The following is a 14,375-nucleotide window of genomic DNA, read 5'->3' as shown; positions in this document are numbered from 1 at the left end:
CCTATCCAGGTACTAGTGTGTCCTCAAAGGGTCTGTCTCCACTAGAGATGGAGGACAGGGAGAGAGATAGGAGGCATAGTTTGGAGATGGCCAAATTAGAAGGTCTAAAATTGGATATTGAGAATAACAGGTTGGCATTTGAGCTTGAGAAAATTAAACTAGAGCATCAGAGAGTATTGAGGGAGTTGGAGATCAAGGCTAAGAGTTTAGAGAGAGCCCTCTAGTGGCAGCATACCTTTGGTACCTACAGAGAGTAGAGTTTACATACCCAAGGATGTCATCAAGGATTTCCATAAGAATGAGGATATTGGGCAATGGTTTGCCGCATATGAGATAGCAATGGTGTGCCACCGCGTCCCTGAGAAGGATTGGGGAGTGGGGTTGTGGGGACGCTTTGTGAGTGATGGGAGGGATACCCTGTTGGATCTGCCTGAAGAGAGCAGGATGGTGTATGCCAACATGAAAGAGGCCTTGACGACCAGATATGGTTTGACCCCAGAAATGTATAAGCAGAGGTTTAGAACCTGCAAGAAGTTAGAGGGTACCACTTGGGTCAAATATGTGTCTTTTTTTTGCAGAGCAATGGATCGCTGGGTGAAGGGTAGCAAAGTGGAAACTTTTGAGCAACTGTATGATTTTTTGCATGGGATCATTTCTCTAGTAGCTTTTTTCTAGAGCTACACCAGCACCTTGTTGATAGCAAGCTAACTAACCCTAGGAAGCTTGCTGAGGAGGCAGACCGTTGGCTGAGCACCCAGGTTCGCAAGGGTCCTGTGGGAGACTTCGCCAAAGGTGGGCAGGGTCCCCAGCAGAGAAGTAGGGGGACAGGGGTAAACAGAGGGAGTTCCAGAGAGGGCCCCAAAGTAATGCCCAAGGAAACCAAGGAGTGATGTCCCAGCCTCCCCCTGAGAAGTAGCCAGTACCCCCGACAGGTAGGCCTGTTCAGAGGGGCCTCCTACTTGTTTTAAGTGTGGTCAAGTGGGCCACCGCTATTACGATCCCCAGTGTCCCCAGAGGGACTCCAATGCCCCACCCTGTGTGCCCCCCTACAGACAGCTAGTGTAGCCCTGAGAGGAGAGGAGATGAGTACCCAAGGTGGGTGGGATCCCGCGGAATTGACCCTTGTCTCACTAGGAGACTTTGAGAAGGTCCCTAACCCCACGCTGCCTAATTACACTAAGAAGTACAGGCAGTGGGCGACCATAAATGGCCATAGGGTGGAGGCTCCGAGGGACACAGGAGCTAGTGTGACTGCTGTCAGCTCCCGGTTTGTGTCCAAAGAGCAGGTTGTCCCTCATGCATTCTGCCCAGTAGTGTCAGCAGACAACTCTGAGAGCCAGTGTGAGGTGGCTCAAGTTCCCTTTGAGTGGGGGAGGTCTCAGGAACTCTTCAAGTAGCTGTGAGGCCAGCCATGCCGGTAGACTGTCTGTTGGGCAACGATTTAAAGAACTCCCTGTGGGCTACGGTGGAGAGGAAATCTCACTTGGAAATGAAGGGTCTGACTGATTGGGCGTGCGCGACCACTCAGTCCATGGCATCCAGTAAGGATGTTCAGAAGGACCTGGAGCCTGCCCTAAAGAGAAGGGGTAGGGGGTGCCAGAAACCAGCCCCCCTGGTTCCCACGGTCCAGGAGGGAGTAGACCCTAAGGGGGTGCCCTGGAGCCTACAGGGGAACAAGTAGCCAAACTGGGGGACCTGCCTGAGTGACCCATTGGCAGCAGGAAGGTGGGTCCACTAGGGAGGATTTTGTGAATAGCAGAGAATGTGCTCTTCTCTTGAGGGGCTTCTGCGACAGGCCGCAGCCCAGGCAGCATCTGATCAGTCAGGGTCACATCTGATCTATTGGGAGAATGACCTCCTTTACAGCGAGCCTAAGGTTGCTGAGCCTGGGTCAGCCCATGTGCTAGTGGTACCTCAGTGCTTCAGAGCCTTCCTACTGGGGTTGGCTCATAATGTGCCATTGGCCGGACATCTGGGGCAGACCAATACCTTTGAGAGGCTGGTCACCCACTTCCATTGGCCCCAGATGCGCAGTAGCTCAGATGCTCAAAGCAGGACATGTGAAACTTGCCAGGCAAGTGGGAAGAGTGGGGGAAGATCAAGGCCTCACTCCACCCTTTCCAGTTGTCGAGCGAATGGGAATTGACATTGTGGGGACCCTGGACCCCAAGACAGCCATGGGCAACAGGTTCATCCTGGTCTTGGTGGACCATTCCACCCGGTACCCTGAAGCCATCTCGCTCAGGACAGTGATGACCCCTGTGGTGAGACGGGCACTGATGGGGATCTTCTCCTGTGTGGGGTTCCCCCGAGAGATGGTGTCCGACAGGGGACCCAACTTAATTTCCAAAGACATGAAGTCTCTGTGGGAGGAGTGTGGGGTAACTTACAAGTTTACGACTCCTTACTACCCCCAAGGTAATGGGCTGGTTGAGAGATTCAACCGGACGCTTTAGGGCATGATTATGGGCCTAGCTGAGCCCATGAGGCATAAGTGGGACTTCTTCTTGCCAAGCTACTGTTTGCTTATCGTGAGGTGCCACAGAAGTCCTTAGGGTTCAGGCCCTTCGATCTGCTCTATGGTCACCCGGTAAGAGGACTTCTTGAGTCTGGTCAAGGAAGGCTGGGAGCAATCTCCCAGGATGTGTTTAGTTACATGCTACCCTTCATGAACCAGATACAGCGTTTCAGAAAACTTGATGAGGCAAATCTGGAAGCCAGCCAGGAAGAGATGAAACGCCGACACAATCAGAATGCCACTCTGATTGAGTTTACGCCTGGTCAAAAGGTTTGGGTCATGGCCCCAGTGGAGCCCTGTGCACTCCAGGATAAGTGGACCGGCCCCTTTGAGGTGGTGGAGTGCAAGAGTCCTGTTACCTACATGGTGGACTTGCGGTCTCCCAGGAACCCCTTACAGGTACTGGAGAGGTCAGCATTCTCCGCACCATATGGGCACTACCAGTTCAGGGTGATGCCCTTTGGGATGAAGAATGCCCCTGCCACCTCTCAGAGGTTGGTCAACAGAGTGTTGGATGGGCTGGAAGATTTCAGTGCTGCCTACCTGGATGACATTGCAGTGTTTAGTTCCTCATGGGAGGACCACCTGCGCCACTTCTGGGAAGTGTTGATGGCATAGCGAAGAGCAGGCCTCACAATCAAGGCAAGTAAGTGCCAGATTGGCCAGGTTCTGTGGTGTACTTGGTTCACCAGGTGGGGAGCGGCCAGGTGGCACCCCTACAGCCCAACATTGAAACCATCCTGGCTTGGAAGCCCCCAAAGACCCAGACACAGGTGAGAGCCTTTTTAGGACTCACGGGTTATTACAGGAGGTTTGTCAAGGGGTATGGCAACATTGTTGACCCCTTGACTGAGCTGACTTCTAAGAAGCAGCCCAAGATTGTGAACTGGACTGACACCTGTCAGAACGGTTTTGACGCTCTGAAGACTGCCATGTGTACAGCACCTGTACTTCAGGCGTCCAACTTTTCAAAATAATTTGTTGTCCAGAAGAACGCTTCCGAGCATGGTGTGGGGGCCGTTCTGTCGCAGATCAATAAAGAGGGCCTAGATCAACCTGTAGCCTTTATTAGTAGGAGGTTACTTCCATGGGAACAGAGGTGGAGTGCAATTGAGCATGAGGCATTTGCTGTGGTCTGGGCACTGAAGAAGCTGAGACAATACCTGTTTAGAACTCACTTCCAGGTTCAGACAGACCACAGGCCCCTCAGATGGTTGATGCAGATGAGGGGAGAGAATTCAAAGTTGTTGAGGTGGTCCATTTCCCTACAGTGTATGGACTTTACGGTGGAACACTGCCCTGGTACAGAACACGCCAATGCTGATGGTCTGTCCAGATTTTCTGCCTTAGTGATGGAACTCCCAAGTGGGTTGGTAGTTCTCCACACATTTCAGCTGGAGGGGACGCGAGTTAGACCTGGCACCTTTGGGGTGGGTCTCCCTTCCATTTTTCGTGTTTGTCTCCTCCGTGTTTGCTGGTGTAAGATGCTCTGGGCGCTGTGCCACTGCCATTCAGTGCAACAGCGCAAATGCTCCCTATTGTAAATTGACTGTATGAATTGGTATTCCCATAATTGGCTCATTTGGTTTGTCTGTTTGTCCCTAGTATAGTGCACCGTGCATGCCCAGGGCTGGTAGACCGAATACTGCTGGTGGGCCTGCAGCGCTGATTGTGCAACTCACAGGAGCTGCTTGTAAAGTGTATCCCAGACCTTCCATTGCAGAGCCTGTGTGCAGTCCAGAAGTGCAGTGCTGACTGTGAAGTGAACCCACTTCCCAGTCACTAAACCTTCCCTTGGCATCATGTAAGTTACCTCTATGAAAAAGTGCATTGTAGGTGAAAGGTAGGACATGCCCTGGTCTGTGTAGCTTGTCCTGATAGTGAATTACACTCCATTTCGTTTTTCACTATTGCAATCCTATCTGTTCCCTTAGGCCAGTATGGGCAGTTTGATTATTACATTCTTTAATCCTAATTTACCCAAGGAACATGATAGGAAAGTCGAACTTAGTATGCCTGAGCTCAGAATATTAAAGTGCATCTTTTAGTGAAGATTATTTTTATATTCTTCCACCTCGAGAAAAACGACATCAACTCCACCACCCTGCTCGACAACCTCGCAAACCTCGGACTCAAACAGCTTTTCACGACTCCCACCCACTCCGCCGTGCACACGCTTGATCCCATTTTCTCGGCAAGCCCCCACTTTTCCTTCAGCCACACCACCGAACTCCACTGGACCGATCATTGCTGCGTCCACTTCTCCTTCGAGAAGCCTACCATGCACCACTGAACCCAACAGATTCCCTGTGCTGCTGGAGCAAAATCACCGAAGACCAGCTATACACTGCCCTCGCCCATAGCCCACCAACAGACCCCACTGCCACTGCCAGCAACCTCAGACGCTGGATCGAAGATGGCGCCAACATCCTCGCCCTGATCAAGAATCCCTCCAACAGCCACACGAACAAGACTGCCGGCTGGTTCACTGCGGACCTCCAGGCCTCCAATCAAAACTGCCGAAAGCTGGAAAAGAAATGGCACCACGAACAAACACCTGTGAACCAAACAGCCCACAAGAACGCCATATGCCAGCATCATCACCTCATCAGATCCGCCAAAAATACCTCCATCAAGAACCGCCTCAACAACAACGCACACAACAGCAAAGAGCTCTTCAACATTGTGAAGGAACTCTTCAACCCCAACGTCACCAACGACATCCCACCTTCACAAGACCTTTGCGACTCCCTGGCCTCCTTCTTCCACCACAAAATCACAGACATCCACAACAGCTTCGACAACCAGGCCTCCTCTACAGCCCGCGACACCTTAGACCCCCTCGGCCACCCCCCACGGCGACACCCTCCTCACCTGGACCAACATCCACTCTGGCTCCCTGTCAGACTTGTGCCCCCACCACATCTTCAACAAAGCCAGCGCCACCATTGCACCCCACATCCGCAAAGCCATCAACGTCTCCTTCAAGACTGCGACCTTCCTGGAGAGCTGGAAGCATGCCGAGATCAACGCCCTGCTTAAGAAGCCCAAAGCAGACCCTAAGGACCTCAAGAACTTCCGGCCCATCCCCTTGCTCCCCTGCCCGGCGAAGGTCATCAAGAAAACGGTCAAGAAACAGCTGACCCACTACCTCGAGGAGAAAAACATCCTGGACCCATCACAGTCCGGGTTCCGCAGCAACTACAGCACCGAGACGGCCCTCATCGCCGCCACCAATGGCATCAGGGCCTGCTGGACAATGGCGAGACCGCAGCCCTCATCCTCCTGGACCTGTCAGCCGCCTTCGACACTGTCTGCCACCACACCCTACACAACCGCCTCCACAACGCAGGAATCTGAGGCAAAGCTCTGGACTGGACCACCTCCTTCCTGTCTGGCAGAACACAGAGTGTCCGCCTCCCTCCCTTCCGATCCGAAGCCACCAAGATCATCTGCGGCGTACCCCAAGGATCCTCCCTCAGCCCGACGCTGTTCAACATATACATGGCCCCACTCGCCCATGTCGCCAGACTACACGACCTCAACATCATCTCCTACGCCGACGACACACAACTGATCCTCTCACTCACCAAGGACCCTGTCACTGCCAAAACCAACCTCCACAAAGGTATGAAAGCCGTCACCGAATGGATGAAGAACAGCCGTCTGAAGCTGAACTCGGACAAAACAGAGGTCCTCATCCTCGGCTCCTCACCTTCAGTCTGGGAAGACTCCTGGTGGCCAACCGCCCTGGGAGCAGCTCCAACACCCACGGACCACGCACGCAACCTGGGATTCGTCCTCGACTCTACACTCTCCATGACCAAGCAAGTCAACGCTATCTCATACTTCTGCTTCAACACCCTTCGCATGCTCCAAAAGATCTACAAGTGGATCCCCACCGACACTAGAAGAACGGTCACCCAGGCCCTCGTCAGCAGCGGACTGGACTACGGAAACGCCCTCTACCCGGGAGCCCCAGCCAAACTACTGAAATGACTGCAACGCATACAGAACGCCTCTGCCCGCCTGATCCTCGACATCCCTCACACACAGCCACATCACACCCCACCTAAAAGACCTACACTGGTTCCCAGTCAACAAGAGGAACAAGCTCCTAACCCACGCACACAAAGCCCTCCACAACACCGGTCCAGCATACCTCAACAAACGGCTCACCTTCTACAACCGAACCGCCAGGTCCGCTCCGCCGACCTCGCCCTCGCCACCGTCCCCCGCATCAGGAGAACGACCATTGGTGGGAGATTATTCTCCCACCTCGCCACCAAGTCCTGGAACACTCTCCCCATCCTCCTACGGCACACCGAAGACCTACTAACCTTGAGGAGGCTGCTCAAGACCTGGCTGTTCCAGCAGTAGCAGCACCCCGAATCCCCCCCCCATCTGCCCCCCCCAGTGCCTTGAGACCCTCACGGGTAAGTAGCGTGCTTTACAAATGTCTTGATTGATTGATTGATATTCTGTGTTTGAAAATACCACTTTTAGAAAGTAGGTATTTTCTTGCCTAAGCCTTCCAGTGTGCTCTGCTGTTATGTGTATTGGCTTCCTGGTTTTGGAGGGAAAGGGAAGGCTGAGCCCGACCTGGATTCAATAGAGAGATCTGCAGTTGGAGTATGGGGAGGGGTGACTCTTTGATCTTAGCGGGCTGTGCCTGGCAAGGTGAATGATGGCTCCACCTCCCACTGTGTGTGTGATGGCAGACCCCCTCTTCCTGAAAGGCAGTATGCAGCCTTGTAAACAAAGTGCTCCAGGACGACACCAAACTGGTTCTGGCTGGGTTCAGGGGTTTTGTGACTTTTGAGAACAAAGACTTTTGGGGGTATAAGTATCTGTGCAAAGCCCCCTGCAAAGTGTGTTACTTCTGGATGTCAAGACGAACCTCTGTACGTATAACTAGAGGGAAAGGAGTTTGAAACTTTCATCCATCTTGTTGAAGCAACTACCCAAGGGCCTGATTTGAGCTTGCCTCCTGCTGAAGTCTCAGGGACATTAGACTTCACCCATCAGCCGTCTGGATTCCTATTTGAGGGGGATTCTACTTGCAGGTGAGGCCTCTGTTGAGAATTTCAGAGCCTCTGGTTCTACTGTGGGGAACGTGGGCTGAAAGTCTTCGTATCGCTAGCGTGGGCCATCGCAGCTGAGGAGCTGTTGCCGCTGAGAGCCCGCATTTGCCTGTGTTACCAAAGTCATAGTTGTTGCTATTGTGGGCTGCCGCAGCTGAGAAGCTGTTGCCGCTGAGATCCCCCATTTGCCTGTGTTACGAAAATCATCGCTATCGCTATTGTGGGCTGCTGAAGCTGAGGAGCTGTGCCGCTGAGTACCCGCATTTGCCGTCCTACGAGAATATTCGCTATCGCGTTTGTGGGCCGCTGCAGCTGGGGATCTGTACCACTGAGTGCCCTCTCTAGTCACCCCTTGAAGGATCTTGCTACCACCTGCGTGTGCTGCTGGGTGCCTGCCTTTAAGCCCCGCCCCAGGATTATCGTGAGTGCAAGCCAGGATCGCTACAGCCAGGAGCTGTGGCCGCTGCGAGTCCGCCTGTCATCCCAGCTGCTTTCTTGTGAGGCTCCGTGCCGTGCCCCTTTAAAATCTCAGGTACATTGTGCATCACCGGGTCGCGTGGACCCCGGCCTCGAACTAAGTCCATTCCACACCTTTTTTGAGTGCCTTTCTTGCTTTTGAAGTGAATCTGAAATTATGTGCATTGTGGCTCCTTGAGTGCTTTTAGCCTCTTGTTCAGTCTATATAAAGATAACTATTTTTTTATAACTCCTTGTGGTGTCCGTTTGTAGCGTCTCTCCTCCGTTATTGTGTATGGTCATAAATGCTTCACACACTGCCTTTGAGATAGGCCTGTCTGCTCATGCTACGTTACCACAGGGTTGAGCAGGGTTTATCAAAGGGTGTAGCCCCCTTACTCTGACCCTATTTGTACCTCAGCGTCAGCCGCTGCCAACTAGAGATCCCCATTTCTAACATACACATTTTGCTTGCACTATCACATCAGTGACTGTATGGTGCTAACCAACTTGGAGCATGTGTGTAGGAAATCAGACTGTTTGGCATTGGGAAGATTGAGGTCACAATCTTGATGTGAGGTGTAACTGAGCTCTTAAAAGACCCAATTTATCTGACCCCTAAAACTCAAACTGATTTCTGTGAATAACTCTTGTCAAACATTGGTTTGCTTGGCTCAAGTAGTAGGTTTTTCTCAGATAAATGCATGTGGTACATGATCAACAGCTAACCAAAACAACAAACCAGTCATGGAAATAGACGTCTAAAAGACATCTAAACAAAGTTAGTTGAAATGATAATAGTTAAAGACATACAGCAAAACTGGAGGAAATCTGATGTCGGGGTCTAAACATGTGCTGGGCACACATTAAATACAGCTCTCTTCTGTCACAATTGTAAGTTTGGTTCTTAAAATGAAAACCAGCAGGCCGTTGTACATTCATTTTTCTCACTAGAGGAAATCAAAGCCCCTGCTGATTTTTTAGGGGAGACAAAAAGTTTTCAGGACTGTTTCCTCAATCCATGGTTTTTAATTGCAGAGAGCTCATCACAAATCAATTTCGGGCCTACAGCAAATTGCCTAGTCCCAACAGTTTATTGCAAATTCTCTGAAGCAGGGACGGTTGCCTTTGTTTACAAGATCTTCAGCAACAAGAGAAATGCCTCTTTGTGGCAGATTCGCCTAATTTCGTACCTGCAGGCCTCAGGTATTTCTATCCCAAGACCTTTTCAAGGATACAAGCACGTGGGCATGGTCTGCAAGCAGGCTTTACTGGCAAGGCCTAGGAGTGAGCAAGAAGCCAGTGCCACTGGCACTCAGAACAGTCACGGTGATCTAATCTAAAGTGGGAGACAAATCTCTCCCAGGTCTATGCCAGGTAGACAGGAAGGCATTCAATGCAGAAGGGAGGTTCTTCTGTTTTATTAGGTTCCAGTCAGCTCTTTTCTGTGAGTGTGTCAACATGTCACTGTAAAGGGTAACACCACCCTGTGGTTGACAAGGCCCTTAAGCCAATAAAACTAGAATTCACTAACACCCCTGCTTTCTGCAAATTACTCAGTTCCTGATCCATGTAAATGTTTTCAGGCATATGTTATCTGACAACCAATTTCTCTACATAAATTCAAAAGTGTAGCCCTTACACTCTTCTTCTCTCTCTCTTTCTCTCTCTCTCTCTCTCTCTATCTCTCTCTCTCTCTCCCCCTCTCTCTCTCTCTCCCTCTCTCTCTCCCTCTCTCTTTCTCTCACTCTCCCTCTCTCTCTCTCTTTCCCCCTCTCTCTCTCTCCCTCTCCCTCCTCTTCCCAAAGTTGGGCCAATCATTCCCATGAAAAACCAAAGAATATATCCACCCCCATACCCCTATATTTCCTTTCCAAGATGCCTCTTTTGCTCCAGTGGTCTGATGCAAGTCGTCCACCTCAAAAGATAGGCTTCCTACAGGAGATGTTCAAATGATGGTGATGTCTTGGAGCAGACATGCCCTCCTTTTTGTGATTCTACAGTGTGGACACCCTTTGGAATCCTGATGATGGCTCCCTCGGCAACAGCAGGGAAGGTTATGTGTAAACATGAGATATTAAGAGGTATTAACAGAAGGCCAGTCAGGATTGTGTGCTGTGCAAAAATGCACAATTACAGCTGGTGTACTGATTCTTCAGTTACAGCAATTTTGGCATAAAAGCTGGTTCCTAGTAAAGCATAGTACATGTAACTGGGACCTGGTCAGCATTTCAACAGGAAAGTACGATGGGAAAAACTTAGCAAACAGATGGATTTCCTGCTCTGTGGCATGCTTGAATATTCTCTGATCTGTTGGTCAGTGGACGAATTTGGCTGTTACATCTCCTAGTGCTGCGCCTTTCTCAAGTACTAAATTACTCGTAAAATTGATGTGAGCTTTTGAGCTTTTTTAGTTCTGACCTAGAGACAGCTTTAGTTGTATCACCAGCCGGATGTTTTCCAAATCATTCAGAATAAATTATATATTCATATGTAAATAAATGAATCACTCTTCATACATTGGTCTGTTCACATCCCATTCACATTTTGCTTCCGTCCTCCACCCACCAGAACATACGGGACCTCATTTATGAAAAGTGACGCATCGCTGCGTGAAAACAGCGATGCGTCACTTTTCACTGCGCCCTCCTTGCGACCCCAATGATGCGTCATATTTAAAGTATGACGCATCATGGCGCAAGGAGTTACAGATACGTCAGTATTTCTGACGTATCTGTGTGGCGCAAAAGTAATGCATTGCTGGAGTGTGTCACAAAAGTGACGCAACTCCAGCAATGTGTCTTTTCACATGGGGCAAGCCCCATGTGAAAGGGCCTGCATCAGTCTTACACCCGCTGTCAGGCAGGCGTAAGAAATTGACGCATTTGTGTCCTAGAAGTGGCGCAGTGAAATCTTATAGATTTCACTGCGTCACTTCTTTGACCCTTCCTTGCGTCAGAACGCCCCCCCCCCCCCTGCATACATTATACGTGGCGTAGGTGTAAGGTAGCGCAGGGGTTTACAAAGTGACGCATCTACCTAGATGCGTCACTTTGTAAATATGATGCAACAAGGCACATTTTTTACGTTGCTGGTGCGTCGCAAAAAGTGACGCACCGGCGGCGTAAAAGTGCCGCACAGCCTCATAAATGAGGCCCACAGTATGCAGCAAAGGGTCACCTCACGTCAGCCATTGCCTGTCTTGCACTGTTGCCAATGCCAGTTTGTTTACTCACATGTACACATCTGCCTGAAAAGGAGTGCCCTTCAGGATCAGGACTGGTGTGTCTGGGCTGCTGGACCACTCCTTTATTTTTATATTTTTGCATAAGTGCGATATTTTGCATAGGGCATATGTTTTCAAAACAAATAAACACATACCGGTGCATACTTGCCAAGGCCAGACCCATTGGATTTGTCAATGGTTGTTAATTTATAAAGCTAGTATGGCAGCTATATGCCTATATGTGATCATACATGCTAAGTACAAATGAAAATGTTAGCTTGCACATCTTTTTATACCCGGACCTGTTCTAGCTGCTTGTGGCAATGTTGCGGCGCGCTGACTGATTGTGTGCTCTGCCCCAAATAGTACGCAGCATAATTCACTATGTATATTGCACATCCTTACGCGCCAATCAGACACACAGCCTTGTAGAAAAGTCTTTAACTTTACAATAAACCAATGTTCATCCAGTAGTCTGAAATTTAATCCATATCTTTATTTATATTTTCAGGGCGGGGAACATGTGAGCTAATTTATATCAGAATTAGTTTGGTTAAAACACAGTGATTAATATGTATCCTATAGTACCTTTTCATAATGTTATTTTGATGTGTCCAGCTTTATGGCAACTGAGTAAATTCCTTTTATTCTAGTGACCCCTGACGAAGGGCTGTGAAAAGCCCGAAATGCATTGGGTGATAATATATGAGGCCCACCACGATGAATTGTTAATCCCTACGTACAACTGGCAAGGCCTGGGTGGACATGCCTGTGGCATTTGAAAACAAAATTGGAATAACGCTGCCTTTCAAGTGATTGGATAAATATGGACGAAGCTGAAAATATAAATTAATATATGGATTAAATTCAGATTACTGGATGAACATTGGTTCATTGTAAAGTTAAAGACTTTGCTACAAGGCTGTGTGCCTGATTGCCGTGTGAGGAGGTGCCATATATATAGTGAATCATACATACTAACCCTCTGCAGTTTTTTAAGCTGTTCTCATTTTTTTTTTTTTTATGACAACAGGCTTTCAACTTCGCAAGGTCCAGGAGCAGCGGGAACAGGAGGCTAAGAAGGAACCGGTGGGCAATGACGTGGCGACCATCCTCTCGCGCCGGATTGCTGTGGAGTACAGTGAATCCGACGACGATTCAGAACTGGATGAAAACGAGTGGTCAGACTAGTCTGACCGGAGAGCACATGCCTTTTCAGTCTTTACTGTGTTCCTTTTGCCCCCATGTGCCACTCGTTATGCGGCAAGTGTGTTCGGCTTGGCATTGAGGCAGTAAACACTGCCCCCTGCTGGTGACATGGCCTGTTGCAAGGCTATTCTCGGGGCTTTGCATTTATGTTGCGATATTGTTGTATCACCAAACGCAGTGGCATTCTCATCGGATTGGGCTGCATGCTTAAATGGACATCCCGTGCAAGTGTTTTTAAAGGAAAAGCCAAACGTTGCAGCGCTTCTGGCCTGTCCACTGCTCGGTTCCAGCGGAAGTATATTTTAGTCCCATGCATATGTTGCAAGCACAAGATGGCGGCATGCTTCTTTTGCATTTGGCACTTCCTGATTCATGTAGCACACCTCCATTGTCAGTGTGGAGCACGCGCCAAGCACAGCCACGGGCTATCTGGGACTCAAGCCTGAACCGTGCCCACTAAAGCTTGCTCAGAAGTTAGACAAAAGTGTCACATTGATGTTTGCAGATGTAAGATACCAGAATTTCGAGATTTGTGTCAACCATTAATGTAAAAAGCTCATCATGCGAAGTGGGAGAAAACTGCTGAAGAAGAATCTCGTGGGCTGGAATAATAAAAAAAAAAAGAAATTGTTACATTTAGTTAGCACCAGCCAATCTGGTTAATGAAGTTCAGAATTCTTCTTTTTAAGAGCAGACATTTCTATTACTCGAAGGGCTTGGAAATAATCTTTCCTCAAATTCACTTATGCACTCGGACTTTCAAAAGATTTATGTCTGGTAATCTGGTACTCCGTCCCCCCTCTATCTGTATCATCACTGCATCCGATATGGGATACCATATATCGGTACCAAGGCTTAGACTCATGACGTCAGCTGCCTATATAAGCACATCCCTTAGGTGGGGAAAGAGTAAAGCAGAGCTGAGCATAGTAGGTTGATTGCCAAGGAAGTGGAGCAACAGCACCTTTGCAATGCCCATTAAAGCTTCAATCCACATATAATTAACAAAATGCTAATGAAGTAATGAGAAACCTTTCCATTGAAACATGGATGTTAATTCACCAATATGCCTGGGGTAGCGGAAGTGACATCCATTTACTTTCTCTCACATGCTTACAAATATACACACATTCACTCATACACACACTCTCTCTCACATAAACACACTCATTCGCAAGCATGCATACAACAGACATTTAAAGTCATTGGGGCATATTATCAAGGGGGTTTATCTCCGCTTTTTTGGCTTTAAAAGCCAAGAAAGCGGAGATAAAATTATCTCCCTATTACCTAGCTGTCGCTAACACCAGTTAGTGACAGCTAGTAGGAGATAGCGACCATCTTGGGCCCCACTTTGCATGTCAGTGATATTTATCACTAATGACATGCAAAGTAAGCGTGCCAAGATGTTAGCGACTGAAAACAGTCGCTAACATCGCTATCTCCTATTACCAACTTTTGGAGATATTCGCGCTAAGCGCGAATATCTCCAAAAGCTAACACCTGCCCTGAGCAGTTCTTAGCCATGTTATCCAATGGGAGGTGGATAACATGGCTAAGAGCATTAGCTCGGTAATGCATGAATATCGCTGACTTTTCAGCGATATTCATTCATTTGCGGCGATTTTTATCGCATTTGCGATAAACCTTGGTAATACCAAGGTTTATTTGCGGTAAAAATCGCCGCAGCTCAGCAGTAAATTTTTGTCTCTAACCAAGCAATAGCGATAATTATCGCTATTGCTTGGTAATATGCCCCATTGTTTACTTACCTCAGCTGTCGATAGGGTCATTTTCCAACTAATTGTACTGTAGTAAAAAAGATGACTGAAAAGAAGAAAAGTGGAGCCCTAACCGTCGTCCATAAGGGCGAGCTACCCTA

General features: G+C 48.9%; 1 protein-coding gene across 3 annotated transcripts in view; it reads left to right on the top strand.

Moving 5' to 3' along the window:
* Nucleotides 1-13,951, top strand: part of LOC147718475 (actin-binding protein WASF3-like) — a 534,745-nt gene extending 520,794 nt beyond the window's left edge. For all 3 annotated transcript variants that reach the window (XM_086918398.1, XM_086918396.1, XM_086918397.1), the window contains one exon: nucleotides 12,318-13,951. In XM_086918398.1, coding sequence (XP_086774524.1) covers nucleotides 12,318-12,475 — 158 coding nt within the window. In that variant the 3' untranslated portion in view covers nucleotides 12,476-13,951. The remainder of the gene's footprint in view (nucleotides 1-12,317) is intronic.
* Nucleotides 13,952-14,375: the final 424 nt, after the last annotated feature.

This window comes from Lissotriton vulgaris, chromosome 4_1 (genome assembly GCF_964263255.1).
Source record: "Lissotriton vulgaris chromosome 4_1, aLisVul1.2, whole genome shotgun sequence".
Taxonomy (NCBI): Eukaryota; Metazoa; Chordata; class Amphibia; order Caudata; family Salamandridae; genus Lissotriton; species Lissotriton vulgaris.
This window is presented reverse-complemented; position numbering and strand designations above follow the sequence as displayed.